This window comes from Melospiza melodia, chromosome 2 (genome assembly GCF_035770615.1).
Source record: "Melospiza melodia melodia isolate bMelMel2 chromosome 2, bMelMel2.pri, whole genome shotgun sequence".
In the NCBI taxonomy this organism is placed as follows: Eukaryota; Metazoa; Chordata; class Aves; order Passeriformes; family Passerellidae; genus Melospiza; species Melospiza melodia.
The window spans coordinates 16,962,294-16,989,990 of record NC_086195.1 but is presented as its reverse complement, the minus strand read 5'-3'; the positions used below and the strand labels follow the sequence as shown (position 1 = coordinate 16,989,990).

The 27,697-nt window shown below is 41.5% G+C and overlaps 1 protein-coding gene across 3 annotated transcripts; it reads left to right on the top strand.

Moving 5' to 3' along the window:
- The first annotated feature begins 1,113 nt into the window (after positions 1–1,113).
- Positions 1,114–25,659, top strand: BEND2 (BEN domain containing 2). Of its 3 annotated transcripts, none has more exons than XM_063182936.1 (12): positions 1,114–1,168; positions 6,431–6,577; positions 8,234–8,394; positions 9,931–10,002; positions 10,211–10,285; positions 10,953–11,057; positions 13,074–13,587; positions 14,545–14,745; positions 15,672–15,790; positions 16,403–16,613; positions 17,734–17,937; positions 20,563–25,659. In XM_063182936.1, exons 1-12 carry the CDS (start codon positions 1,156–1,158, stop codon positions 20,769–20,771), a joined length of 2,031 nt encoding a protein of 676 aa, XP_063039006.1. In that variant the 5' UTR covers positions 1,114–1,155; the 3' UTR covers positions 20,772–25,659. The 3 variants fall into 3 exon arrangements, with proteins under 3 accessions (XP_063039006.1, XP_063038999.1, XP_063039012.1); XM_063182929.1 differs by having other exon boundaries at positions 16,400–16,613; XM_063182942.1 differs by lacking the exon at positions 1,114–1,168 and adding an exon at positions 1,469–3,054 and having other exon boundaries at positions 16,400–16,613.
- Positions 25,660–27,697: the final 2,038 nt, after the last annotated feature.

The following is a 27,697-nucleotide window of genomic DNA, read 5'->3' as shown; positions in this document are numbered from 1 at the left end:
GTGGTGTTTTACAACAGAACTTAATATGACTTAGTGCCATAGTTGATAACATGATGTCAGGTCTATAGGTTGGGCTGGATGCTCTCAAATTTTGTCTTTTCCAAGCTAATTAATTATTTGATTCTTCCCACCACTCCCTGAATAAAAACCCCCAGAGAGATTCCTGTGCCTGCAGGGGGGAGCATGAGGACATCCAAGGGGCATCTGGGCAGGGCATCTTCTGGACCTGCTGATCCCCAGCCCTGAATCAAAAAAATAGGGGGCTCTGCAGACCACCAAAACTTAACGTTTTAGTGCGCTAAAAGAACCAGACGGGTTTATACCCTGAAACCTGGAGCAGTGAATGGCACGGGCAACAGGCTCTGCCCTCACGCAGGGCCCCAGGGAGCAGCTCGGCAGCCCCGCATTCCCCAGGGACCCAAAAAAACCGGAGCTGGCTGCCCTCAGCGTGGTCTCGGCCAGCACGGAGTGTGGCAGCGCCAGGGAGCCGAGAGGAGAGAGCCCGGGCATTTTCCTAACTCCAAAGCCGCGCCCGACAGGGCACCTCCGGCGGGCTGCTGGAGGAACGGGCCCGCCGACGGACCAGCTGCTCCCAGAGCGGGCCAGCGGGCTGGCTGCCTGCTGCGGGAACCACGGACAGGGCTGCTGCGGGAGCGGGCCGACTCCCAGCGGGCTGGCTGCCTGCTGCGGGAACCACGGACAGGGCTACTGCGGGAGCGGGCCGACTCCCAGCGGGCTGGCTGGCTGGGTGGGTGCTGCGGGAACCACAGACCGGCTGCTGCGGGAGCGGGCCGAGTGGCTAGCGGGCTTGCTGGCTGCTAGGGGAATGGACGGCGTGGCCGCAGACTGAGGGAGTGGGGCAGCCGGCTCTGGGCTGCTGCGAGAGCGGGCCGGCTGCCCGGCTGCCCATTTGGTTGGCCGGCTGGCTGCTGAAGGAGCAAGAGGCACCGCCCCGCGCTCCCGTTTCCCGGGCGCGCCCCCGCGCCCAGTGCGCAGCCGCACTGCTCCAAAACAGTTTCTTGTTCACGTCGGAGAAGCCGCTTCCGTTTCCAACGCCGCATTCCGGCCACACCTGCCGGTACCCGAGCCCCGCTCGCTCCGCCGCCCGCCCGGCCCGCCCGAGGAGGACGCCACGCTCAGCCGCCCCAGCAAGCCATGTCTGAGGAGGGTAAGGCTCCCGGCCGGGCGGCTCGCCCCGCCGAGGGGGTTGGGAAGGACGCGGCGCCGCCGCGGCGCGGGGAACGCTCCCTCATCGTTCGCAACAGCCCCAACGCCCGCTGCCGAGCCGGCCGCGCCACGCCCACCGCGCCCGTCGCTATTCGCCCGTTCCCGCGCGGCCGGCGCTACCATTGGCTGGCGCTCCTGCCCGTCGCCGCCGCGTCAGCGCCGGCGGGGGCTCGCGGCGCGGGGGCGCGGCTCATGGCGGGCGCGGCTGCGGCTGTTCGCGATCAGGGCGTGCGGGCCGGCGCGGCCCGGGGTTCTCCCCTGGGTTGTCCCCGGGAATGCGTGCTCCAGGGACAGGACTCGCCGGGAAGTGCTGCTCAGGAATAGTGTGGCACAGCCACAGCTTGGTTGCCTTAGTTGCAGTGTTGATGGCGGGGGAAGCTTTTGTTGTCCATAGTCCTCAAATGGCAGCTGAGCATAGTGCCAAAATCTTGTGGAGACTTTTCCGTGGAACAGCGAGGTCTCGGCTTTGACAGATCCCCCCAGCGCTGTAGTTACTGGATAAGAAACCTGGGTAAGGGAGAGTTGAATGCTGCTCCTAAAGGGAGAGGCCTGACCTAATGAGTTGACTATGAGAAGGCACAATGTGTAGTGCACCTTACGGGTTTAGACTTCAGACACCTTGAGTTTTGACCAAAACAGGTCTATTTCCACCAGTTACGTGCTTCACCTTGCCTTTCAGAGAAGTGATGCTTATATAGACTCAGTTTATGCCCATATAGGTTGTTGCTGTCACAGATTTATTCTCTAAAGAAGTTCTAGTTGTGTCTTGCTCAGATGCCAAATTTTCTTTTATGATTTCATTGTTCAAGGAGCTTTTCTGATTAGGAAATAGCCAGTTGGCTGTGCAGTTCTGCAGGTGTCAACACGAGCGAAAGGAGTAGGACTGAGATGGCAGGAGGGTGGGAGCAGAGCAATTGTGATTATTGTGATGTAGTCTTTATTAAGTAGACGTGCACAGTGATGTGTTTGTTGGTGCTTCTCCTTTGTCCTCAATTCTTCAGTTTCCTGATTGGCTTTGTAACTCAGTAATCCTAGCAAATACTATGCCCATGCTAGTCTCTGGCAATAGAAAAGATATGACATTAATAATATTGTTCAATCAAAAGGTGCGGTATGAGCTCCAATCTTAATAAACACTGAAGATTTTTATGTGAGAGTGTTTTTACCTTGACTTTCAGTGGCTTTATCATCTCAGTGATCTAAATATGACAGGCAAACTTACAGGAAATCTGGCTTTATTATTTTGCTTCTCTCCATAGTAATTGGTTTGTGTGAGCTGAATATTAGTTGCTGCTGTCTTCTTAGTTTGTTGCAAATTCTGACAGCAGCACTCTAAATTAATTGTTTCAGTGTTCAGAGGCTGTTGTTAAGCATTTTATCTCTGGTAGAGTATTCTGGTGTCTCTGATCCCTGACAACATATCTAGAGGAAGGACAAAATAATCAGAATTATGCTAAATTCAGATATGATTCAAGATGAGTGCTACCATTTTTTCTGAGTGTAGTATTTAAAAATCTTTGTAAAATCTGGTTTGACTTACACAGAGCTTCCATGGCTGGCTGTTTCACCTGGGTGTGGTGAGATAATGTTTGCAGAAATACAGAGGTGTGTATAACTGAACTCTTAGAAAATTAAGAAAACCCACTAGATTTCTATGAATAGTTTTTAGTGATTTTGCAAGCTCTCCTGGAACTGTATTAGAGGTTGAGATAGGATTTAGTACTAATTGGTGCTTTCAGCCATCTCTTTCATCAACCTCCCTTTACCATTCAGTGCTTGATGATCACTTACATTTGTGTTTCTGCAACTAGTGAGAGCATTCCTCAGGTAAAGTTCTTCCTTATTCCACTGATTTATGTTATGTATTTTGTTAGTAACATACTTGGAAAAAGAAAAAAATAGTCTGTCATCTTGTCTTCAGACTTCAGCTAATGCATCAGTTCTATTTCTGTGCTTCTAGCTCTCAATATCATAAATCTGCTTAAAGCTCTCAGTTATGTCTGCAGTGAAATTGAGTTTATGGGCAGATGATTACTGAGAGCTGTGATGGGATGATACTAACCCTGAAAGGCACTGGTGTCCCTGGGCTCTCCCCTGTGTATGTTCATTTTTTTGTGTGTGTTAGCACAAGTGTCGTGCCATAAATAGCACAGGATCTAATTATGGTCCAAGTTAAGTCTGGCTATCTCCTTTTGTGGTTTAGTTTCAACCCAGGTAAGTTCTTTATTTATTTGGGTGAGGTTGCTTTGCTTGATTTGTTTTGCTCTGCAATTCATAGTTGCTGGAGAGGCTTTTTGAGCTTTATTGGTTTTCCTTTTGATTCTGCCTTTGAAAGAGTTCGAGTTTGTTGTTTGGTTGGTTGGTTTTAGTGTTTCTTGATGTTGAATACAACACATTTTCAAGTCTCAAATAATTTAAAGTATGTCTTTGTGTTGGTTACTGGAACTAAATTCATTGTGATGCTTGGCTTCACAATGATGCATAAAAAGCTGTAATTTAATGTAGTATAGGGTTAGGCCCAGAGTTGAACATTTTTGGGTGCAAATAATTCAAGTGTAAGTGCCTTTGACATGCTTCAACTTGATGATTTTGTGTAGAAGGGAAGATGATCTCCTGATGAAAAAATACTAAATGATAAGCTTAAACATCTTAGAAGTTAAAAAGATCATCTCCAAACTTGGTTTTTAATTTGGCCATTTCACTGGACTGCTCTATCTATAAACATTATTTTATACAATACACATTTTTTTATGAACTTCGATCTTTCAGCATATCCTACAGCTCTACTGAAAGTTCTAAGTCATAGCCTATATCATAACTCAGAGTATGCATTGAGTCTGAAAAGAAATTTGTTTGGTTATGTTTTCTAATTTTAGATGACTCTTACTTCAGATTTCAAACAGAAATTTAGAGTATTCCTAAACTGATAACTTGATCCAATGATTAGATAAGTCAGCCAGTTTAGTAAGCCTTACTAATGTGCAGTCCACTTCACAGTAAAAGCCATGTTTGAAATATGCATAAACTTGACATATTTCCTTAGTCACACTTTTAAAATTTATAATTTCCTTTCATGACATACTGGAAACATTTAAATATCTATGTCATGAAATTTTCTGTCAGTGGAGTGAGTTAATGTATATGTATTACTAACTTGGCACAAGAACTGCAGTTGCATCTTCATCCAAGTCAGAAGTAAAAAACACTTGATGGCTGGTTGTTTGTTGTTTCTTTTCCCTGGGAGCACAAACACTTTCTGCACAGAATCCACTGCACTCTTGAAATTCTGATTTTGAAACTTATTTAAGGGAGGGTGGTAGAGGGTTTGGAAGACTAAGCCTTGCTTTCAGTATCAACCACTTTTAGAAACTCTCCTAACTTCTGATCATACCGGCCTTCCTCTAGTACAGATGGAGCTGCTCTGACCTTGCCATGTCTTTGCTGGTTGCACAGAATTTTCCCTCTTCTAGACTCATCACTCTTTCAGTGTAGATTTGAGTGATGTAGTTGCTGATCAGGTAGGGTTGTTTTGCTAATGTTATTTGAGTGAGGCATGAGATCTGTGGCAAAGATTATGAATATACAGGTAAATTCTGGGCTTTTTATGGTTGCATAAATAATATACAGTTTGCATTGCTTTGTCTAGTTAGGGATAGAAAGAGGATTGCAGGACAGCAGAGACTCAGCTGTAAGTAGGGCATTTGTCAGACCATGCACTAATCTGGCATCCTGGCTGGGGAAATTGGCAGAGAGGATTGTCATCCCTCCTGCTTCGATGCAGATGCACTTTTACTGACTCTTTGTTAATTCTTTCCCAAAATAGGTAGGATACTAAATGATTGTCAACAAAAAAATTTGTGCCTGTGAGGCAGTTAAATAATTCAGCACATGCTAATAACTCCCATTAGCCTGCAATGAACTTCAGTCAGTGAATACCACTGAAGTGTTTTGCTAAAAGCTGCACCTAAATTAAGTTCATGAGTAAGCCTGTTGTTTACTTCCATGCAGCTGATGAAAACTGGCCAAGAACTGTTCTTCCACTGGCAGCCTAAGCAGCATATCCTGAGTGTGTCCTCAGCTAAACTCCTCTGTACAGTCAGCTCTGCCCCAGGTAGATTTCTGGCTTTGTTTACACCTGTAAACAAAGCTCTTGACTGTGGAGCAGTTGATGGGTGTTCCTGAACAGACTATCAGTTTCTTAATCTGATTGGCAGACAAATCCAAACCCTGCTGTATTATGTCTTTTGAATTAGATGTGACTGTTGGCCAGAGGGGAAACTGAATGACCTGTGGAATTCACCTCTGTTCTTACCTTTTGGTCTCTTTAAGAAATTGGGAGAGAACAGGATTTGAATGAATTGATTATGCAAGTGTACAAACCCAAATTGCTGTTCCACTGATACAGTTCTGATTCATTCCTGGAGCTCAGTCCATCCTGTGCACTGAACAGGGCAGAGACAATGTGGAAAATACAGCCTGTGTCACACATAGAGTGTCATGTATGTGTGCTGGCTGAATTTCAGTTTTATTTCCTAACTTGATGAGGTTCCTTCCATTAATTTGTTTCAGCAAAAATAAATTCTACTCCCTCCCTGACCCTGTCAAAAACACTGGATCTAACAATACAAACTATAATACAGTTATTCTGAAACCATTTTTCTCTGAGGTAGGGTGTTTAATTGGAAAAAATCTACTACTGGAGATTTGCCATTCAGTGTTTCTATACAGTATTGCATTGAGAGCCAATATTTGGATGGATCTGAATATCAAGTATACCGTTAGAATTTGTAGACTGATTTGTTCAAGTGTATTAAGCAAGTCTTAATTATGACGGTTAAATTTCAAGGCCAGATTGATACATTTTTTTCATATGCTTGAATATGTAAACAGTGGAGTTTGTAGAAGTGCTTGTTATTGGCTTATAACTGTTCCTGTTGAAGCTGGACACTTGAGGGAGAGCTGGGTACTGAACAGTTTCAGCAATTCCACCAACTAAACAATAGTAAGCTGCTTCCATTCTAGTGTGTTAAAACCTCAGTGTCTATGTTTAAAAGGGACTTTGCATTTAGATGCTGAAGTGAAGCCGGATTTATAATAGCCTGTGGTACAATTGAGATAATGCTGGGTGTGATACAGGCACTACAGTTGGCACCTGGTATGCAGAATGGCCTGCAGTCCTACCTGTTTCTCTTTCTGCTGTTAGATTATTTGTGTGTGAAGACTGAGGAGGAGGATGAAGCTCTGATTGTGGACCCTGGAGACAGCGGGCTGTCCGCACAAAGCTGCGTGCCAGTGCAGCAGAACTCTGAAGCAAACAGTGCTGTTCACCACATGAGTCAACTTGCCTATGGTAATTACTGTTCATTTTTATTGTGATCTGATAGGTAATGGCTAGTTTTAATGCCATATGTTCTGTGCTTTTGGATTCAGTGCTTTCTATATTACCCCTGTCTTTAAAACACGTTTTATTAGAAAGCTGCTTTATAGAAATTGCTTGGCAGTGCCTTTAATGAGAAGTGCCTTTTACTTATTGCTTTCAAGGTCCTTATAAATGGTGAGCCTGCTAAAATATTACATTTTAAAAAGACAACTTTTACTTACTTGTAAGGGTAAGTATACCTAGGAATAAATTAGGAAGCAATTTGGAAAATAAATGTCATGAAAGAACCTAGCTTAAAAATTTAGGTTTTGAGATAATCTATCCAGAGTAATTTAGTCATGGAGATGCTGATGTGTAATGAAATGATAGAAGATGGGTGTTTAAGATGATAAATTATTAGCAGTAAGTAGCCATTGTGATTGTCTTTAATTCACTGTATTTATTTCAACATGCAAGATCAGAGTATCTCAAGAAATCTTACCCAATGCTTCATTGGCCCAGACAAAAATTCTTTACAGCTGTTATGAGCATTTATTGAGTTCTGTAGCAATATTACCAAGTCGGTGAGGAAAATTATTGTAACTAAGTGAAAGCCCTTCCTACTTTGGGGGATTTCTTTTTTTAATTCAGCCAGTTAATTCTATAGAGAATCCCATCATCAGTATTTCTCTTCACAGACACAATTTACATGTGTTTCCTAGTGTTGTTGGGTGCTTCTGAGAACCTTTAGACTTTATGAGCTTCTAATTGACAGTAGAGTATTGTGTACTTGTATGTTTACATCTAAAAACAAATTTGGGAGTGGAGGACAGTTTGCATGGTTTACTTGGGGTTTTGTCTCTGTTATTGAAAATAAACAAACAACCCCATCAAAATTAAAAACTTCTGCCCAAGAAGCTGTCACAGACAGTTGCTAACCTTGGTTTTAGGACATGAGTAATTATTTTATTATTAATAAATTGATCATGATGAGAGCAGTTGTTTCTTTAAAGGTAAAATATGGTTTTGTTATCTTTGGGTGTATTAGCATTAGATATTGTCTAGTTAAAATCAAGTATGGTGAGATATATGAGTGAAACACACCACAGGTTTATCTCAAATGGGAGTATCGAACTTTAAACTGAAATTCTGTCTGATTGGTTTTATTCAACCACTATCTTAGACCAGTCTCTTGTAGAGCAGTGCCTTTCCTTCACATCTCATTCTGTCTGTCCAAATGACTTTCTTCTACTTTTGTCTTGTATCTTCTTGCTTACAATAAGAAGCTGTCAGAGGAAGCTCAACATCGTGCAGAGAGAGATCTAGGTCTTCACTTCTCCCTGCCTGCTGCAGAGCACCATTTTTTAAAATTTTTTCTTAGCCATTTATGCTCACAAAGTCAGTATTACTTTTACTGTCTCTTTTAAAAATATCATTATATTTGAAAAAAAATACTAAATTGAATTTATAATTTCTGATCTAAATTAATTCAATAAGTAACTGTTTGGCATTATGCTGGTAAACAAATTTCAAATAATCAAGCAGTCTGAGAGTTTAAAAAGAAGGGTGACTGTACCTATTTTTACTGTAGTGAAATGTTTAATGCAGTGGGAAACTTTCTGATGAGCTTTGCTTTCTCTTTAACAGGAAGTGAAGGCTTGCCAGTGCTTGCTGATCAGACAGCCTCACAAATGGGCCACTCTGCAATGATGCAGAGAGGAAATGGTCACAGCCCTGAGAAAATGGATTTTGTGTTTTTGCGTAATAAAAGAAAGCGACTTTCTCCTGCTGTAGTGGAGCACAATGTGGTATGTTTCACCAAACAATAGCCCTTCCTTTTGAGACCAGTTTCAGTTGGAACATAAATTTTCTTTCACTGCTGTGTGGTGATTGATCACATTTACTGAAGATGGGTAGGATATCTATGCATGGATGCTTCTAGCAAGTCTTCAGCCTCCTACTCTGCAGTCTGTCCATACATCCAGAATTGCCCCATCCCAGGTGCAGAATCCAGCACTGTCCTTGTTAAACTTCATGCAGCTGGTGGTTGCCCAGCCTCTGATTTGTTCAGATCTCTCTGTGGGGCCTCTCTGCCTTCAAGGGAGTCAATGGCTCCTCCCAACTTAGTGTTGTCAGAAAATTCTGTGTCCACATCATTTATGTCCACATAATTTATGGGTGTATCCACACTCTTGTGTCCTTTGTCCACGTCATTTATGAAGATGTTGAGGAGCACAGGGCCCAGGATGGAGCTCTGCAGAACCCCACTAGTGACAGGTGCCCAGTCTGAAGTCGCTCCATTCCCTTAACCCTTTGTGCCTGGCTCCTGAGCCAGTTCCTCACTCATGCTGTGATGTGTTTATCCAGCTGTGTGCTGGACATTTTGTCCAGAGGATCCTGTGAGAGGCAGTATCAAAAGCTTTACTGAAACTCAAACATTGCATCAACTGACTTCCCTTGATCAGCTAGGTGGGTCATCTTGTCATAAAAGGAATTTAACTTTGACAAGGAGGTCTTCACCCTTCTGAAGCCGTGCTGGCTGTGACTGATGACTCGGTTGTCCTTTAAGTGTTTTTCAGTAACTCACAGAATAATCTCCAGTTTTACCAGTCACTGAATTCTGCCTGTTGGAAACAAAACAGAAGTGTTATCTACCCCCCTCCCAGCTTTGCTTTTCTAAAATAAAACCTGATCAGTTAAAAAAAAAAATAAAGTATCACCAGCAGACGCTGTAAATCTGTGGTGAGTGATGGATGGGATTGGCATGCATCCAGTAAAAGGAAAATGCCAGGATTGTCCAGGTGGTGGCACCGTCCTTCCTGCTTAAAAGCAGTGTGCAAGCCATGAGGAAATTGCCTCTTGTAGAAATTTTCTACAGCTTCTGCTTTCAGTTATACCCACTGAAGTCTCATAATTTGGACTCAGAGGTCTTTTTCAATCTAAGTGATTCCATGATTCTGTGATTGCATAACCTCGGCTGTATAGTACATTTAGTTAGATGACAAAGTTCTGCCTTAGAATAAACAAATAAAAGTGCATGTTGCTGTTAATTTTATATATATATATATATATATATATACATACACATATGTACACACATATATGTCCTCTTCCTGTACCATGGTAAAATCACTTGAAGAAACCAGAGGTCTGAGAGTGTGCTATAGCAAATCCAGGGTCAAGCTGGTAAGGAAACCTTGATGACTCTGGTAGGTCTTGTTTTCTTGGGCCCTTCTATAGCCAAGGGAGGGAATTATAGCTACAACCAAAAGTGTCCAAGTTGGATTCCTCAGAGAATTCTTTAACTTTTCAAAATATTAAATGTTAATTATGTTATTTCCCAGATGAGTACCAGGGAAGAAGAATATGAAGATAGTGACAGTGTCATTTATGAGTATGAACCAGACTATGAATGTGTAAGTGAATTTTCTTTTGTTTGACTGCCTTTGAAAAGCTGCTTTGGGGATGCATGTTTTGGGGTAGGCTGAAGTAACATGAAAGATTTGAAGTTGGTATTTACTTACTTAATGTGATATCCTAAATCCGTGTATATATCAGTACCTTACACTCCTTTTTTCTCTTTTTATTTCTTTTTTATATTTAATTATTATTTTAATGAAAAAGGAAAGCATTTTATCTGAAGCTTCTTATACTGGATATCAACAGAATCCACTTATGGAGGTCCTCAGTTATTGCCAGGTATGGTTTCTTTCCATTCTATCTGAAATGGTGTTTAAACAATTTTAGTTATACTTCAGGAAGTGTTGTATTATAAACTTGACAACCAGTGATGTGATCCTTTCCAGTTATTTGCTTCTTAATTGCCCACATAACTAAAATATTTTCAAAGTAAAACTAATCTCTTTCATATTCTCTGAACTTTTCATAAGAATAATTTTCAAAAATTGAGCTTTAATACAAAATGTAAAGTTTAGTTATTGGGAGGAGTTTCACAGTAATGGGAAAGATATGACAGTGGTACACACCCAGATATTGAATGTACATGTTGCTTGCCAAAAATCCTGCTAGTGTTGGTTTTCTAAGTTCTTTCCTTTTGATTTCTGAAGCAGTAACTGGCAAAATTGAAAATAACTGCACTAAAAATTAAGCATCCCATATTTATTCAGGTGAGCACTTGTGTGATTGGAGTCATTCAGGCCATGCTTAATGGAAGTCAATTTGTAAGTGATTTGTAGCCAAGTGTTAATGTCTTGTAAGTCTCCTTAAGCATTCAGCAGTGCTGTGGAAGGAAGTTGGCTAAGTTTTAAGAAGAGAGTTCAACTTTTAATTGAACTTTCTTGGTTTCTTCAGATTTAGGTGGGTTCTTGTGAAACAGTGCTATTTTCAGTTTTATATTTGTTGACAGGCCATGTATGATGCCATTCAGAAGCTGGATAAAAAATTTGACCTGCTTCATCGTAAGGTCTCGGAAATGCAGCATACTCGTATAAAGCCATTCTTGCTCAAACCTGTGAGTATTAAAGACCTAAGATGCTCATTTTTGCTTTAATTCTCTCATTTCCTCTGATGCTTATTTTAAAAATCCCAATCCTTTCACTAAGATTGAAATAAGGAGCAAAATCGTAGACTTGGAATCTATTTCAATTCAATTACTTGAGATTTCTGATGATGTGCCACCTTCAGTTTCCTGTGTTATTGACTAGTGGCCACAGATTGGCAGTGACTGCCATCAAATTCAGGATGCTGTGATAGATGGTGTAAAATTCTATTTGTATTGGCATGAACAGAAGTGAATTGTGTAGGTGCATCTTAAACTTCAGTATATTGCTGTTGTACCTTTGCAACATGTGGTGTGCTGTCTCATTGGTTTCTGCAGTTAGAAGAGAGTTTAAGCATCAGTCAGGTTGGTTCTATTGGTTTACTGAACTTTAGGTGTGCGCAGTATGTTGTCATATCCATTACAGTATATAATTTATTTTTTTAATGGAAGCTCCTTTTTAAACATTTTTAATAATGTTTGATATTGAGTACACCGTATTCATTTTGTTCCTAAATGGGTTGATCTATTGTTAAGTAAGGAGACACAATTTAAGTATTCTAACAATGATCTTTAAAAGGGAAACATATCAGATGGTTTTTGAAAAAAGGTTATAAAATCCATAATGACTTCTTTTGTCATCAACACTACAAAGCTTTTAATGTGGCAGAGATGATTCTGCTGTCAGGAGATGTCAAGACAGCAGTAAGGCCATTTACTTTAAGGGTGGGTGGAGCTGAATTTCTCACACCTGTCAGCTATCAGTAGGAAACTAAGTTTTATTTAGTTTGTATTTTTATTGTCAACTCCAAGCTTGTGCTGGCTACTCATCCAAAACCATGAGGTTCAGGGAATAAACTGATCTTGTCAAATGCAAATGAACCCTGTAGGACCTCTGTGCTCTTACCCTCCCCTCTGATATGTGGGATGGCAGCTGCTTTAATGTTTGGATTTTTGGGTTAAAAGTGACCTGCATTGCTTTTTTTTTCTGTTTTTTTTTTTTTTTTTTTTTTTTTCCTGAAGGCTTTTATCTGCCAGCTGTTTTCTTAGGTTCTGCCATCTAAAACTATCAGGAGTGCTGTTGGATTTTTTTATAGCTGTACCATTGCTGTACTTGTGAAGGGCTAATGGAATGGTTTGGGGTAAAGGTATTTTTTTTTATTGCATGAATTCCAAAAGCTGGAGAAACTGACAAACTTTCAGATACATAAGATTTCCTTAAGGTCACGGATTTTTTTTTAAGGTTACAAGGATGAAATATAATGATATTCTCTAAACAAACACACAAAACCACCAAATTTAAACAAAATAAGAAAAACAAATCCACATGTGTCATCTTCATTTGGTGGCTCCTGCTCAGTGACTTATGTTTTGAATTAGAATGCATGCTGTATGATTTTTAATAAAAGTACTTGAAGTGATGGAAATATAGCCTATCTCTCAGTTTGTCCATCTCAATCTCTTTGGAATCTTCATTGTAGATGAGATCTGAATATTTAATGTTTTCAGCTAACAAGTAAAGAAAGAAGAGAAAGTGTTTGGGTTTTTTCTTGTTTGAAAGGAGCTACAAGGGCAGTGGACCCATTCCTTGAAAATTCGTAAGTCAATGACTGGGTCAATGACTGAAAAATTTTAAATTTTATTTTGCCTATTTACTTTTTACTAGAGGTCTAGAAAGTTGTTTTGCGCCCCCAGGTGAAAAAAAATCTGAGAAACATTAAAGCTGACCAGATAAACTCTTAGTGTTGCAGATACAAATGAGAATAGAAGATAGTAGAGGGAAGGCTAAAACGTGGTTTAGCCACGTTTTAGTAGAGGGAAGGCTAAAGCTCTGAGTTGATGACAGAGACTACTTCAAGGAAGAACATGCTGCTCATAGCATCATTACTATTCTAGTAATCTAGTTTTCCTGGTTTGCTAAAAAAACCCCCAAAATTATCAGCTACATCTAATTTAACCTTTTAATTGTTTTCTGAATCACGTTTGCAGAAACCAGTTGGATTTACATACAGAAGTTCCAGTCATTTGCCTTCAGGAAACATAAGAGTACCAAAGCACATGGAAAGAGATTTAAGTCTTCATCGTTCTTCATCAGGCCAGGGAAGGCATAGCCCAGCTGTAAGGGTTGCTTTACCAAATGGCCACGTTCAAGTCAATTCCAAAGTAAAACATGCCCCACAGAGTTTTCAGCTGGAATCTCAGCAGCCTGTTGGAAGGCAGAGCCCACCACTCCCCACTATAGTTTCTACACATTCATTACATTCATCATACACAGCAACTAATGGGATGCCTGACCTTTCACCACAATCAAATCTTGCTCCCAGTATTGTGGAAAGTACTGTCAACATTGCATCTTCACCCGTGGCATCACCATCGATGCCAGCACCGTCTGAGCCCAGTCAGGAGAATAATGCTGTGGAGTTGAACTGCAAAAATGCATCTGAGGATGTGAATATTAGTGAAGAACTACCATCTTCTTCAGTCTTCATCAATCCTAGCTTTGGTGAGAGCCTTTGTGATAAATATGAGAAACAAAGGCTAAGAAAATGTCTGGTTTACAGTAGGTGCTTTGGGTTCTTTTAACTCTAGGCTCTCTTTTTCTCTCTTAATGTAACCCTTTTTTATTCTGTGTATAACTCACAAGTAATATGTGCATGCTACCCATGTGTTGGAGGAGGCAAATAGATTGCCACTAAAGCTGAGTGAGGCATATGCCTGTATGCATGTTGGAAGAAAGCAGCTTGCCTGATCTGTGTGAAGGAAATGTCTCATTTCTTCTCATGTGGGATTTTATTCTTTCTGTACATCTTTTCTGTACTCAAATCCTCCAGTGTTTGGTTTCTTCCAAAATACTTGATTCCAAAGAAAAACAAGAATTCTATAGATCATTGCATTATAATACACATATCAAATAGCACCATGTATTAAAAACTGATGCCTTTCTAAAGGGTAAATGCCCTGATTTATATGCAAGGCTGAGCTATGATTTCTCTGCTTTTGGTCTAAAAAATACATTTGTACAGCTGAAGAGCTGTGTGAATATTAGGTGAAATATTCAGATATATATCTAAAAATTTGTAAACAGTTACTGTTTTAGCAGTTCTGTGTATGCATGTGCCACTCTTTATAAGTCAGTGTCTTGAAACCATACCTGGTATCTGCACAAATGTAAAATAGGACACTGTGAACATTGTGGACTATTGGGTGTCTGATGTATTTTCTTGGGTGTTTTGATTTCAGTTATGCTGGTGGTTAATGTGAATCAAAAAGTTACTTCTGTTATCATTCCAATTTAAAGCTGCTTTTGTAAGAGCAACGATAAGTAATAATACATAGTAAAATTAACTGTAGTAGAGAACATGCTGAGAGTCAAGAGAAAGAGTTTGAAAAAATGTTCTGTTTTTAACAACTCGTTTGGGATTTTAATTTTTTTTTGCTGTATGTTTTTGTTTTACAAAAGAGTTTGTTGGTGACCCAGCAAGAAATGTGAAAGTTCCTGGAAACCATTTGGTGAAGGCTCGGCAAAAGACCAAACCCAAGTACGCAGCGCGGCACTTGGTGCGCGTCTTGTTCCCCAAGAAGACTCTACTGTGCAGCGTTATGGGAGCGAGTGCGCGGGGGCGCAGGACACTGGATCCAAACAAAGTTGCTGCAATACGAGGTTTGGTACCTTTCAAAATGCACAGATTTACTTCTTTCATGCTTAACAAAGTTTTGAACTTAAAAGGAGTCCTTTTCTGTATGTTTCTGGCTAATTGCTGTCTGACGGCTGGTGAGCAGATAAATGCTGCAGTGGATGTGCTCCACTCTGCAGTATCCGTTTGTTTTGAATGTCCTGCTTTGTAATTCTCAATATTCGTTTTTCCTCAATTTGAATGAAACTATTCAAATTTCTTCTTGTTTTATGTACATTGTGTTCATCAGTCATGCTTGCTCTGTCTAGATTTTTAATTGCAGTTCATTTTGTGTTTGTGTGTCCCATGGATTTTGTCAGTGGTTTTTTGTTTGGTTGATTTGGGTTGGTTTATGGCCATGGTATACTTGGGACAAACATTAACTGGTGGTTTTGAAACACTCTTTATGTTGAGTGAGAAGTGGTGAAGATGGTGGGGGGATTTTTTTAATAAATGTCAGTTCATTTACACAGATCCCATGGCATGTATGGGTTAAAGGGTTAAAATTGAGTGTAAGATTATATAAGCCATGTGAAATAGTTGTAGCAACAACTTTACCATGTGTCTGTTCTTTTGGGGGGGATGGTGGTGGTGGTGGTTTTGGGGGTTTTTTAATAGTTAGTATGATAAATCACATATTTCCCCTAATTCTACCAGGAAATATTAAATATAATAGAAGCATTATTCACAATATCTCAAAACGTATCACAGAACATCTTGAATTCATAATGCTGGTTATTTTCAAAACATAAGTTTATTATCTTTATTTATCGATGGAAGTCTGAAGCTTGTAAATGGAGAACAGTAAACATATGAAGCGTTAGTTAACTTTCTCTCTCTTTATAAATTAGGATACTTCTAGCTACTGGGCTTTGTAATGATGCTTCAAACATTTTCTGTATTTTATATGCAGAATTTCTTGCAACTAACTTTCCAACCTATGATTTGAGTGAGCGTGGAAAAGACTGGAAAACCTGTATCACAAATGTCAATTCTATGATCCGCTCCTTACGCTCCGAAGCCAAAGCAAAGGTGATGAGTTATTAAGTACTAAGCTTGCACTTTTTTGTCAGATTCATTATTTGACCTGCTCATGGTACAAGTGCTGTATTGGAAGTTCCTTGGGTCCTGTCTCTGTGTGGCTCAGCGCAGGCATGCTGACTGCAGCGCTGGTTCCGTGTGGGGAACACTGGAATATGCTGCTTTCTGCTTTGCCTCTTCCTGCTTCTGTGACCAGAGTTCAGTTAAGAAGTGTGGATACATAGGATACTATAAGGAAAGCACTGCAAATGTTGCCCAGAAGTAGTGTCAAATTTGATTGAGAGTTTAAACAGATAGCTCTTAGCACTTGTTTTTGCAGGCTTTTTTTCAGATATATTCAGCTATGCATTTCAGTTTTATATTGACTGAAACATTACTCCCAAAACACCTCCAACTACATTTACTTCTAAAATGCTCTGTGCACATCTTTGTATAATTATTAACTGTTTTACTGGTAGTTTTCATGATAGAAATTCAGGAGTAACTATATTGCAAAGATCTGAAATCTAATTTATACTAAATGTGAAGTTAACTGGAACACCAATTAGAAAACTGGTAGGCTTGTCTCAATGTGTGTACTAACCTTATTAAATATTTCAGCAGAAAACTGAGGGGAAAGAAGAAGTGTCTGATGCTCCTGATACATCTCATTGTGTAGATTTAAATGATAATGAAGATAGTGGAGACAATTCGCAAAATTCTCAGAAAATGACTGGCTCCGCAATTGACATGTTGCAGAATTCAGAATTGGATAAGTTTCCAGAAGCTTTTCAGACATCTTTGGTCAGAAAACAACAGTCTTTGGAACCTATGGGTAAACAAAGAAATTTTTGTGTTCTGACATTGCTTGTTACATTTTAAATAGTCAATGAGAGGCAAACAATGGGTCTGTAGGTATAATTGCATAGTAAAGGGATTTTCTGAGCTATATGAGTCTTCTTTTTCTCTTAAGGCAGTCGTTTGGTGTACACATAGTAAGTCTTTTTGGGAAAGAACAAGGGCATTATATCTAGCTAACAGAGTATATGTTTGCATCTACCAGAATCCCATAATGCATATCTGCTGTGACATTGGGAAGTTCAACTTCAGTTACTCTGTTCAGTGTCCTGGCTTTTTTCTTTTATTTGGTAGATATTCTGCCTTAAAAAAGTAAGCTAGCTCAGAATATCTATTGGAATGATATTGCAATTTCAGAAGAAAAAGCACACCTTTCTGCCAAACTGACTCTTTAGGACAATAAAAATCTTAAAGCAGCCTTTATATTATCACTTTTTTAATGTAAGCGTTCAAAACACATATGCATTGAGGAAAAACTTTGTGTACAGCATGTGATGCTTAGATACCCTCAAGGAAAATGGGCTGAGATTAGTTGCTGTGGGAAGTAATTTATTCAATTAGGGTCACTTTGGGGTTGTTTCAGATCTGTTCCTGCGCCCAAGATTTGTTAGTCAGAACCCACAGACCTCTGTATGTACTAAAAATTTTGCATTTTTTCTAGTTAATGTTTGCAGTAAAGTGGGGTAGAAGCAGTTGAAAAATATTCACTCTGTTTCTGCTTGCAGAATCTGAGCACCACTGAAATAGCTGAACTTTTATTTACTTACTTACTTACTTGGAAAAGCATCATCTTTTCACCTGAGATGAAACAAGTTAGAAAGCAGTAATTAATAATGCAGCTTGCATTGCTGAAGACATATCAGAAGTACAGTTTGTGGTTGTAAACCAGGTGTTCTGGCTGCTTGGCCACATGTCTGCAACATGTTTCATGTTAGCAGTAGCTGTAGTGTTATGGCTTTGCTTTGGTCTTTCCAAGCAAGTAGAGAAGTTTCTGGGTGAGCTTTTTGTGCCAGTTTTGGTTTAATACAGCCACTTTGAGGCATGGTCAGTGTTGGATGAGTAAAATATCTCTCTTTCCTCCATGACATCTTCTGCAGAACCCCTTGGGAGCCCATGGCGCAATGTCCATTTGCCTTTCTCGGTCATTTACGTCGCCAAGGGGAAGACGCGGCCGGAGCTGTCAGCTCGCTTCCTGATTCGTCACATGTTCCCTGAGGAGGTGCTGGTGAAAAGCAACGTGTATGGCAGCCTTGATCGTGGCATGAGCCCACTGGATTCCAATAAAATTAATGCTCTCAGAGGTACGGAAGAAAAAAATCTCTGTTAAATCATAATGTGGGGAAACTGGTAAGAGTATTAACTTTGTATTCTCTGAACAAAGCATAGAGCTTCAGAATTAGTCTGTGAAAATATTCTTACAGGTATTTCTGCAAGCAGGGGAACAAAATGAGAGGAAGTAGATAAAGTTATATTTTAGTAACTCAAGAAATTCTCCACACGATGAACCTGGTTTGTATGGGAAACTCAATTGCCTTGACATTGGCTTGAAAGGGCAATGCAGTGGGCGATGGGAGCAGTGCCTGAGGATTCTGGAGGACATCAGAGATAATTCCTTGATACAGGGACTGTGTAGATGAAGCAGAGGACAGAGATGTTATGTACAGCAGGTTATGGCTCCCTTCACAAAAGGGGTTCTTGTGTGATAATTGGTGGTGGCATTGCCTGTAGAGATTATGAAATGAGCCCTGAGGTCCTGAATAGAGTAAGAAAGGTCTGAGTACAGACTCTGTAGCTTGGGAGAGCACACTTTGACATTTGGGAAAGTCACAGATGGGAGCTTGTGAGAGTTAGCTCTGAATAGGACAGAATCTCAGGAAAGTTGACAGATCTTTAAGAACAGCCTTCTGCAAGCACATGAAAGTCCATCTTGATGCTTAGGAGAGCTGAATTATGGGGAGACAGGTTGGGCTAAGCAGGGAATTCATAACTGAGCCTTGCAGAAAAAAAGCCATATTTAGAGATTAGAAATAAGGAGAGCTTATGAAGTGGAATTTAGCAACTGTTGTGTTGTAACCCATCAGGTAGCTAAACGCAGGTGCTTGCTCACCTTCCTCCTCCCTGTCCTGTTCCCCTGCCCCACCCACTGGGATGAGAGAGAGAAGTGGGGAAGGAGGACTGTGTCTGAGGGAGCAGGGTTCATGCTCAATAAAATGGAGCTGTGACTCACACCCTCTGGGCTGATGTCTGGGCGTAGCTTGAGGAACAGACAGAGCATGCCAGAAAACATTTCCAGTATGGCAAGCACTAGCCTGGGAAACATTGCCACTTAAACATCTCCACTTATATATATATATATGTGTGTGTGTGTGTCTGTGTGTGTGTGTATATATATACACACATACACATATACAGACATGTAGGCATATTTTATTTCTTGACATTTTGAGCTTAAGAAGCATTCAAAAGATGTAGTAAGTGTGTCTTAGGACTGCAGAACACCATGTAGGCCACAGAGCAGATGAGAGACAAATCCTGTGTTGTGGTTGCAGCCAGACCTTGTCACTTGGTTTTGGAGCCAGAGGACAGTCCCTGCCCCTGTTTCCTTTAACACAGCCTGACTGGATGGCAGCACCAGCTCCCTGAATTTTGCCCTGCAGAGCAGGAAGGGGCCCTGCATAGCCTTACTATAATCCCCAAAATCGGTCAGTTTTGGTCAAAGAAAAGACATAACTTTAAAAGCTGTTTAGTGGACCGTGTACAAAGGCTCTGTAGACCTTGAAGAATTCCAGTTCTGTGCTGTTCCTCTGAGGTCAGGTATTCTTGAATTTACTGCTGGGGATGGAAGCAAGGAGAGCTTGTCTGCTCTTTAGCCAACAGCTGTAGTTTATAACTATGTCAGCATAGTTAATAACAGGAGCATCCTAAGGCACACTTCCTCTCCCTTTCACCTCTCCTTCTGGAGCAGAGTGAACGGCAAGAGCACAAGTTTTTATCTCAGTTACTTTCTTCCTTCAGACCCAAGTTTTTCTGGCAAAATGGGTTTCCAGATTTGTAACTACAAGTTAAAATTTTAACTGTAAGCAATGGTACTTTATTAGATTTTTATTCGCTGGTAAGAGAAAGCTGACACAATATCTACTAGCTATACCTTTCTTTCTACTATCAAGGTAAATCTGGATGTTAATCAGAGAAGAAGAAGCAATGTTGCTTTGATTTGAAATCAGAGATGAGAATTCCTTTTTGGTGTTTATTTAAGACTTATCAGGTTGCTTAGAGAAAACATGGAATTCAGCTCAGCAGGAAATCACTCCTCAATAAGTTTAAAAACCAATTTAAATTTTGTTTTTTTAGTTACTCATTTTACTCATGGAAGGGAAGAAAGGTACTATAGTCCCACCCTTTTTATGTCATTGCTACCAAACTCAAGTGTTTGTTTACTGATCTTACATGCAGGATGGTAAGGAATGAACTCTCACAATTTTTCTGTCACTGTTGTTCCTGTACATCTGTGTTATGCTGAACTGGTTTGACTGATTTTAGTGAATATAGTTGCCAGAGATCCTCTGAAGGAGAGCTTGGTCCTGCCTAATTCTGGTCATTGTGAATTGGAGCCCAAGATTTGTCTTCGCTAGCTGACCACTTTAGAAGCTGAAGTTACTCAGCACTTCAAAGGATCAAAACCACACACATGGTCACGTTTTCTTTTCATATTTTGTTTTTGTGCTTAGACCTTTTTTTACTCATTTTCAAATATAACAGAAAGGGGGAAAGCAATATCTGCCCTGCTTTGCTTTTCGAGGCTTTTAATATGTCTAGCTGTCCTGGTTTGGTAGCATGCACTTGTTTTAGCTTAATTAGATCCAGAAAGAGTATATAGCTTACCTAAATAATTGATAACTCACTATTACATACTTGCTTATTTTTAGACTTCCTTCAAGAGAATTTTCCATCCTTTGATCTCAATGAAAGTGGGTTTGATTGGAAGGCGTGTGTGGCTGCCATAAACAGCACAATCCGCAGCCTCAGACACGAGCTCAAAAAGGCCACGACTGGAACGCGCCACAGAGCCCCGAGTGCAGAGTCCCCCCGAGGATCCCACAGCCGCAAAGCCGGCGGAAAGCATCTCTCAGATTGAAGCTCTCCAGCAGCTGCCTCAAAGCTTAATTTAGCAGGTTTTTGTTAATTCTCTGTAGAAGCCTGTAATATTGAGCTGTCCTGTTCAACTGAGTTGTCAGCAGCACTAAAGAGCATCACTTCATGAGACCAAAATTAGCAGAAGGCTTGGGAGCCCTGACTCTTTGCATAGGTAGTGTTTGGGCTCCTCAGAAATTATTTTCAGTGTTCCCTGTAGTATTTGCAATGTGGTCTCTCCTAAAAGCATCTTCTTCTCATGATTCATTGAATCTGAAAGATTAATCTGGTTAGAAAAGATGCACTGTGCATCAATTCAGCAGAAGCAGATGGAAAAGAGGAGAGGAAAGAGTGGTCCTCCTTGGAGGGTGAATCACAGCCAGCTAAATTATCTCATTATGTATGAGGAATGAAATTTGCTTTGACAATTGGATATCTTCAGTGAAAATATCAGAAAGGAGAAAATATTTTTAATTGCATTCAGGTAACTTGTCGTATGTGGACTTGATGATCTTCATTTCCAACCTTAATGATTGTATGATCTCTCACATTTTTGCCTCCTATATCAGTGTCTTTTGCAGGGTAAGAGGCAAACAGCTATGTAAGTACATCTGGTAATGTATGGGGGAATGATGCCTTAAATTTTAGCTTTCATATTTTCCAGATTCTATACTGCATGAGTACATAACTCTGAACTTCATATAAAGTGTTAGCAGGTTCTCTTCACAGTTTAGTTAGACAAAACAATCCTTTTCCAGTCTGAGAACCAAGGACACCATCACAGCTTCAGGCCCAAAAAGTATAAACAGCAGTGAATTGAGGAGAACAGTCTGAGAGGATGGGACTTCATAACCTGAAGCTGTAATTGGACAATTAACCCCAGTATGTAAATTGACCAAAACTTACAAAAGTGTGAAAACTCCTGACCCATCATCCATCTTGGGTGTAGCCTTGGCCAGGCTCTTGTACTGCCCAAGGTGTATCCTTTGAAGGCTGTCATGGTTGGACCCTGTCACAAAGCCAGTGCCCCCATGAGGATACTCTCTCCCTGGTGTCTGCTGTGAGATGTGACCAGGAACAAGCAAAGCAGGCTCCAGCTTAGAAATAAAGAAAACTTTATTAACTAAACTACAAGAAAAGAGGGGAAAAAAACCACAAGGAAAATGAAAACCTTACAAAAGCATTTTCCTCCTCCCACCCACCAAATTTCCCAATGCAATACATTCCCCCAAATCACCAACTCTCAGTCCGGCACCACCCTTTGGAATACTCAATCTTCAGTTCATGAAGAGGAGAGGAGTCCTTCTTGCACCACAGGCTTCCCCTGAAACCTCGTGTGCTTCCATGTCACTCAGCACCGCCCGGAAAGTCCTTTTGCCATCGTGACATCTTCCTTCCATGCCCAGTGCTCTCACCACTGTGCATGGACCTGAGCTGCTTCTAGGGTTGTCTTTGAAGGATGTCTCACTCCAAAAGAGGCACAGTCTCTCCTTTGGGACATCTGTCCCCCCCCAAATTTTTTGCACCCCCTGGGGCCGAGGGGTACCCACACTGAACCCTCCTGGTTCTGAGGCACTGCCTCCCCCTAAATGCAGTCTCTGTGTCAGGGAAAAAAAAAAGGTTCTGTCCATGGCCACACAAGAAAAGTCCAGCCAAAAGGCCACTCCATCATCTCTCCCCCCACTCAGCCAGTCTTCTCCACTTACCTCGTGGCCCATTCCCTCTTATCTCTTATCTCTCTTCTCATTCAGCTCCAGGAAAATCAGCATTTGCAAGGTTTCTGTCATGGAGGAAAAGGGTTTAAAAGGTTAAAAATTTCAGTCTCTGCCTGTCCCAGAGCTCTGGCACTCCCATGCTGCCCTGCCGGGCACCTTCTCACCACACTCCCCCCTTCTCCTCCTGGGCTGGCTGCTATCAAATTCAGACACCGGCTCTCCCTCTCTCTCCCCTGGCGGGGCGGGGGTGGCTGCCCGATGTCTCTTGGTGCTCCTCCACCCTTCCATCCTCAAGGGCCTCCTCACCCCCATGTCTGTCCAGGCCCAGGCCTACCGCAGGGCTGCCCCTCCCCTGCCCAGCAGCAGCAGCTGGACGGGGGAGGGGGATCCGACCTCTTTGCCTCGAAGTCCCAAGAGAGACTGCCCGGGGAACAGCTCTGCTTTTCACCCCTGTGTGTTCTCAGAGGTGTGTCCAAACCCCACTGGCCACATCAGGTGCCAACATCAAAATCTGAGCATGCATTGGTTTGACCACAGCATCCCAGAATTCCCACTTCTTCCTGGTCAAACCAGCATACATGAGTACATAACTCTGAACTTTTTATAGTGTTAGCAGTTTCTCTTCACAGTTTAGTTAGACAAAACAATCCTTTTCCAGTCTGAGAACCAAGGACACCATCACAGCTTCAGGCCCAAAAAGTACAAACAGCAGTGAATTGAGAACAGTCTGAGAGGATGGGACTTCATAACCTGAAGCTGTAATTGGACAATTAACCCCAGTATGTAAATTGACCAAAACTTATAAAAGTGTGAAAACTCCTGACCCATCATCCATCTTGGGTGTAGCCTTGGCCAGGCTCTTGTACTGCCCAAGGTGTGTCCTTTGAAGGCCTTTTAATAAATACCTACTTTATTCCTTTAACACTGTCTAGCCTCTGTTCTAGGTAGCCTCTCAAGACATCAGTTATACTGCTCTGCACTGATTTAGCTCTACTAAAAGGACAAAAAAAAAAAAAAACCACAGTCCAATGGTTGGTTCTGGTTTTTCTCAATGAAATTTAAGGAAAATACTGCTTCAGGGTCCTGAACTTCACCATCTCATGGTTACTGTGGCTAAGGCTTCAGAATTTTAGTAAATCCCTTGTTGTAGGTGTATGAGGCCCAGAAAAGCACCTGTGAATAATAAATGTTCATGCCCTTGCCTTTCCTTTGTGTCTACGCAAGACTAAGATTTATTAGTGCATTAAGTTATATATTTTTTTAAAATAGCAAACTAACTAATTTTAGCAAACTAATTTTCAAAATGACTTGGATGTTGAGCTTTTAAAAATAAAGAATTAATTACCATATATATTCAATTTCACATCTCACTCAGTTTAATTTGTAAGTTAGAATTTAACAACAGTAACTGTACAGAAGTTAATGGGTTTTTTGTTGGGTAGTTTCTTTGTTATTTGGAGGTTTTTTGTTTGTTTTCAACAAAGGAAGCAATCATAGAATCATAAAATATGCTGAGTTATAAGTGACATATCAGGATCATCTAGTCCAACTCCTGACAGTGCATAGGATCATCCCCAAAAATGACACCATGTGCCTGAGAGTATTGTTCTTGAACTCTGTCAGGCTTGGTGATGTGACCACTTCCCTGGGAACCTTTGCTAGTCCCACCTACTTACTGAGTGCAGAACCTTTTCCTGATAGCCAACCCAAACCTCCCCTGCTACACCTTCAGGCAGTTCCCTCGAGTCCTGTCACTGCTCATAAGAGGGAAGAGATCAGTACCTACCCCTCCTCTTCCCCTTGGGAGGATGCTGAAGACCACAATGAGGTCTCCCCTCAGTCTCCTCCAGTCTGGCAAAAACCAAGTGACCTCAGCTGCTCCTCATACAGCTTCTCCTCCAGACCCTTCATCATCCTCATGGCCCTCCCCTCGACACTCTAAAATAGCTGCATGTGTTCCTTATATTGTGGTGCCTAAAACTGCCCCCAGCACTTGAGCTGAGGCTGCCCCAGTGCAGAGCAGGACAGTCCCCTCCCTCTCCCAGCTGGCAGTCTGTGCCTGATGCCCCCCAAAACCTGGCTGACCCTCCTGGCTGACAGAGCATTCCTGACTGACACTCAAGTTGCCATCAACCAGGACCCTTTCCAAAGCTGCTCTCCAGCTCCTCCTTCCCCAGCTGATGCATGCAGCCAGGGTTGCCTGTTCCAGGTGCAGAGCCCAGCCCTGGCCCTTGCTGCACTCCTTGCAGTTGGTGTAACCCTTTCTGTTCATGTTTTCCAGCATGTCACACAGTCCTTGCAGTGTCTGCACTGGCTGACTCTGTGGGCCTGCCTTGCTGCTTGTGTGGGTCTGAGTGCTGGCTCAGAGGTCCAATTTCTTCACAGAAGGAAACTTCTTGGAAGACTGGCATAGGGAGTGGATTTTACCTCTGAGAGTTGTGGAAACTGTGGCTTCCAAAATAACACCTGTACATAGCAGAATTAGATTTAATGAAATCTCTCCAAGACAAAGGTTTCATAGTTCATTTGTTAGTAATAGGATAAAAAAGTGAATTTGCTCATTCTCTCTTCAGCTTCTGTTCATAACAGACAGTCTTTATTGTACAGGGTAAAGGACCAGATTTTTAAGTGCAACTTAGGATATGCAATGGCCTTATAAATATGAAATCAGTTGGTAATTTAAGTTCCTTCTGCCATCTCCTTGCAGAAGTCCTCCGTAGGATTCAAGAAACAGACTGAATTTCTGATTTTCTTTTCTTGGTAGAAATGTTGTACTGCAAATTTGGTTGTTCTGGTGTACTATTAACAAACTCTTCTGTTACCTGCTATACAGTCCTTGTAAATGCCGAGAACTTTGTTGTGTATAGATATTACTAGTTCCAAACCTCAGAAGAAGACAAAAATGCTTATATTTTTTCAGTAGTTTTATGAATTGTTTTCACTGCCCTTCACAGATTTTATGGTGGAAGGATATATTTATTGAATTATGTGTTAAGTGTGGTGCATACCTATAGCTTCCAACTTGAAATGAAAATTGAATTGAAGTAGAAATAGTTTTCTTCTTTCTGTTTCAAATGTATCGTATTTTGCTAACTTTTATAAAGTATAATTAAAGTATTTTGCTGTTAGGAATTAAGTATTTTACAAATAAAACTGCCATATAGCTTTTTGACTATGTATGTGTGTTTTAAGTATTTCTTGCATCATGAATTTACAGTTCAAGTTCAGTTTCATCTGAAAAGATTCTTCTGATGTCCTTTGAAGAATCAGGGCTTTAAGAGATCTGATTGAGGTGAGATGATTTTTAAATTTAGACTGCATTAACTTTAAAGCAAAGCAAACTGTTCTGGACTTGAGTTGTCAGTTACAGCTTTATCCTAAACAGTTATCCTAAACAGCTTTCCAGGAAAGGGTAGGAATTGAGTAAAATTTTTAAGACAGTCCTTTAAACTGATGAATTAGTAGATGAGGCCTTGTTTATGCAGTGGAATCAGTTTCTATGTTAGAATTGAATAAGAATTGAATAATTCTGTGTTAGAATTGAATACTTGAATAAGGATTCAAGGCATAGAACAGGGCTGGCAGGAGGCACTGAGGATTCACTGCGGGTGCTGCAGAGCCCTGGAGGTGACCGAAGGAGTGAAGAGTTTTTGCTGCACTTGGTGTCAGGGAGCAGCTGGGGCTGGGGCACAGCAGCACAGGCAGCACAGAGCACAGGGCTCTGCTGTGAGCTGCTCCCTGCCCAGCAGGGGCCACTGCCAGGGCCACAGGGCACGGCTGGTGAGTCAGGGAGGCCAGCAGCACCGTGGGTGTGAGTGTCACACCGGAGCCAGCGCTGAGCAGCACTGGGGACACAGCTCTGGCTGGGACACTCTGCTGCCCCTGCCCAGTACAGGGGGTCAGGGCCAGCCTGCAGCACAGCCCTGCAGAGGTGAGGGCCTGGGCCAGGCACAGGGGTGGCCAAGAGGGTCAGGGACAGGCTGCCCAGGGCACCCGGGAGGTCTTGGAGCACCCTGCAAGCTCTGATCAGAATTTCTGCCGTTTTCACAGAGTGCATGTAAACAACCCATCTTAGTTAGAGCCGTGTTCAGCCTCTGTAGCGAGAACTCATTCCTTAGAACAATATCGATGCTTGCTATTTTCTTCTAGTGTTCATTCCAACAGGACTTTAGAATAGGCTGCAGAAAAGAGCCAAACATTTGTGCAGTTTTTTATTTGTATTTTTGTATAGATAAGGCAATGTGATAATTTTGTTGGTCTCTCAAATAATTACGATTTTCTTTTCTTCGGTGTATGGTACGATGATACCTTTGCCTTAGCAAGAACTCTAAATGTCACCTGAACTACAGGCTAATGTAAGTGTTTAAATTACAATTTCAGCATTGTTTTGGTTTTTTGTTTGGTTTTTTTTTTTTTTTAGTATTCTCCCCCCGGCTTTCCACCTCAAGTGGTGAAGTGACACTGGTTGTGTGTCACACTACTCCATGCAATTCATTTCAGCACTGGAAGCAGGTCTGTCTGTCTGTCCCTCGGGTGGATTGAAGAGCTATAGCACCACCTACCGAGACGCAAAAGTTTTTCTGAGAAACCGAAAAACCTCCCTGAGTGATAGGAGCACTAAATATTCTGACACAGTGATGCCATTCTGAGAATTTGATTGGTGCTCTCACTGGTAATTTGAAGTTTCACTTGTACCTCTGCTTTATCCATTATAGCTAAGTCTTCCTATTTAAAAATTATCTAATTTGAGTAGGGATTGTTTTTTCAGTGAGATGTTACTTTTTTTTTTAGTTGCTTTTAACATCATCTGTAAATCTTTAAGGCATGTGGCAACTGTTGACATACAGTTTTGTAAGAGTAATAAAATGTGGGAGTGTTCCATAAAATGATGGAACACCAGGTTCAGCATCGTCTTTTCTCACAGCCTTAGCAAATTCTTTGGCATTTAATCTGGTATTGTGAACTTTCCAAAGGTGGTGTCTGCTTTGTAGGCCCCATTGCCTTGGTTTAACCCCAGATGGCAACAGCCTCATGCAGGTCACTCCTCCCAGTGGGATGGGGAAGGGAATGGTAAAAGGGAGAAAACTCATGGGTTGAGATAAATACAGTTTAATAGGTGAAGCAAAACAAGGAATTCATTCACTGCTTCCCATGGGCAGATGTTCAGCCACCCTCAGGAAAGCTGGGCTTCATCACTTGTGAGGGTGCCTTGGGA

Bases quoted from the DNA above. Each gene is read 5' to 3' on its own strand.
- BEND2 (XM_063182929.1), top strand. The intron at 15,791-16,399 runs GTGATGAGTTAT...TAAATATTTCAG, and splicing joins GCTCCGAAGCCAAAGCAAAG to CAGAAAACTGAGGGGAAAGA. The intron at 17,938-20,562 runs GTACGGAAGAAA...GCTTATTTTTAG, and splicing joins TAAAATTAATGCTCTCAGAG to ACTTCCTTCAAGAGAATTTT.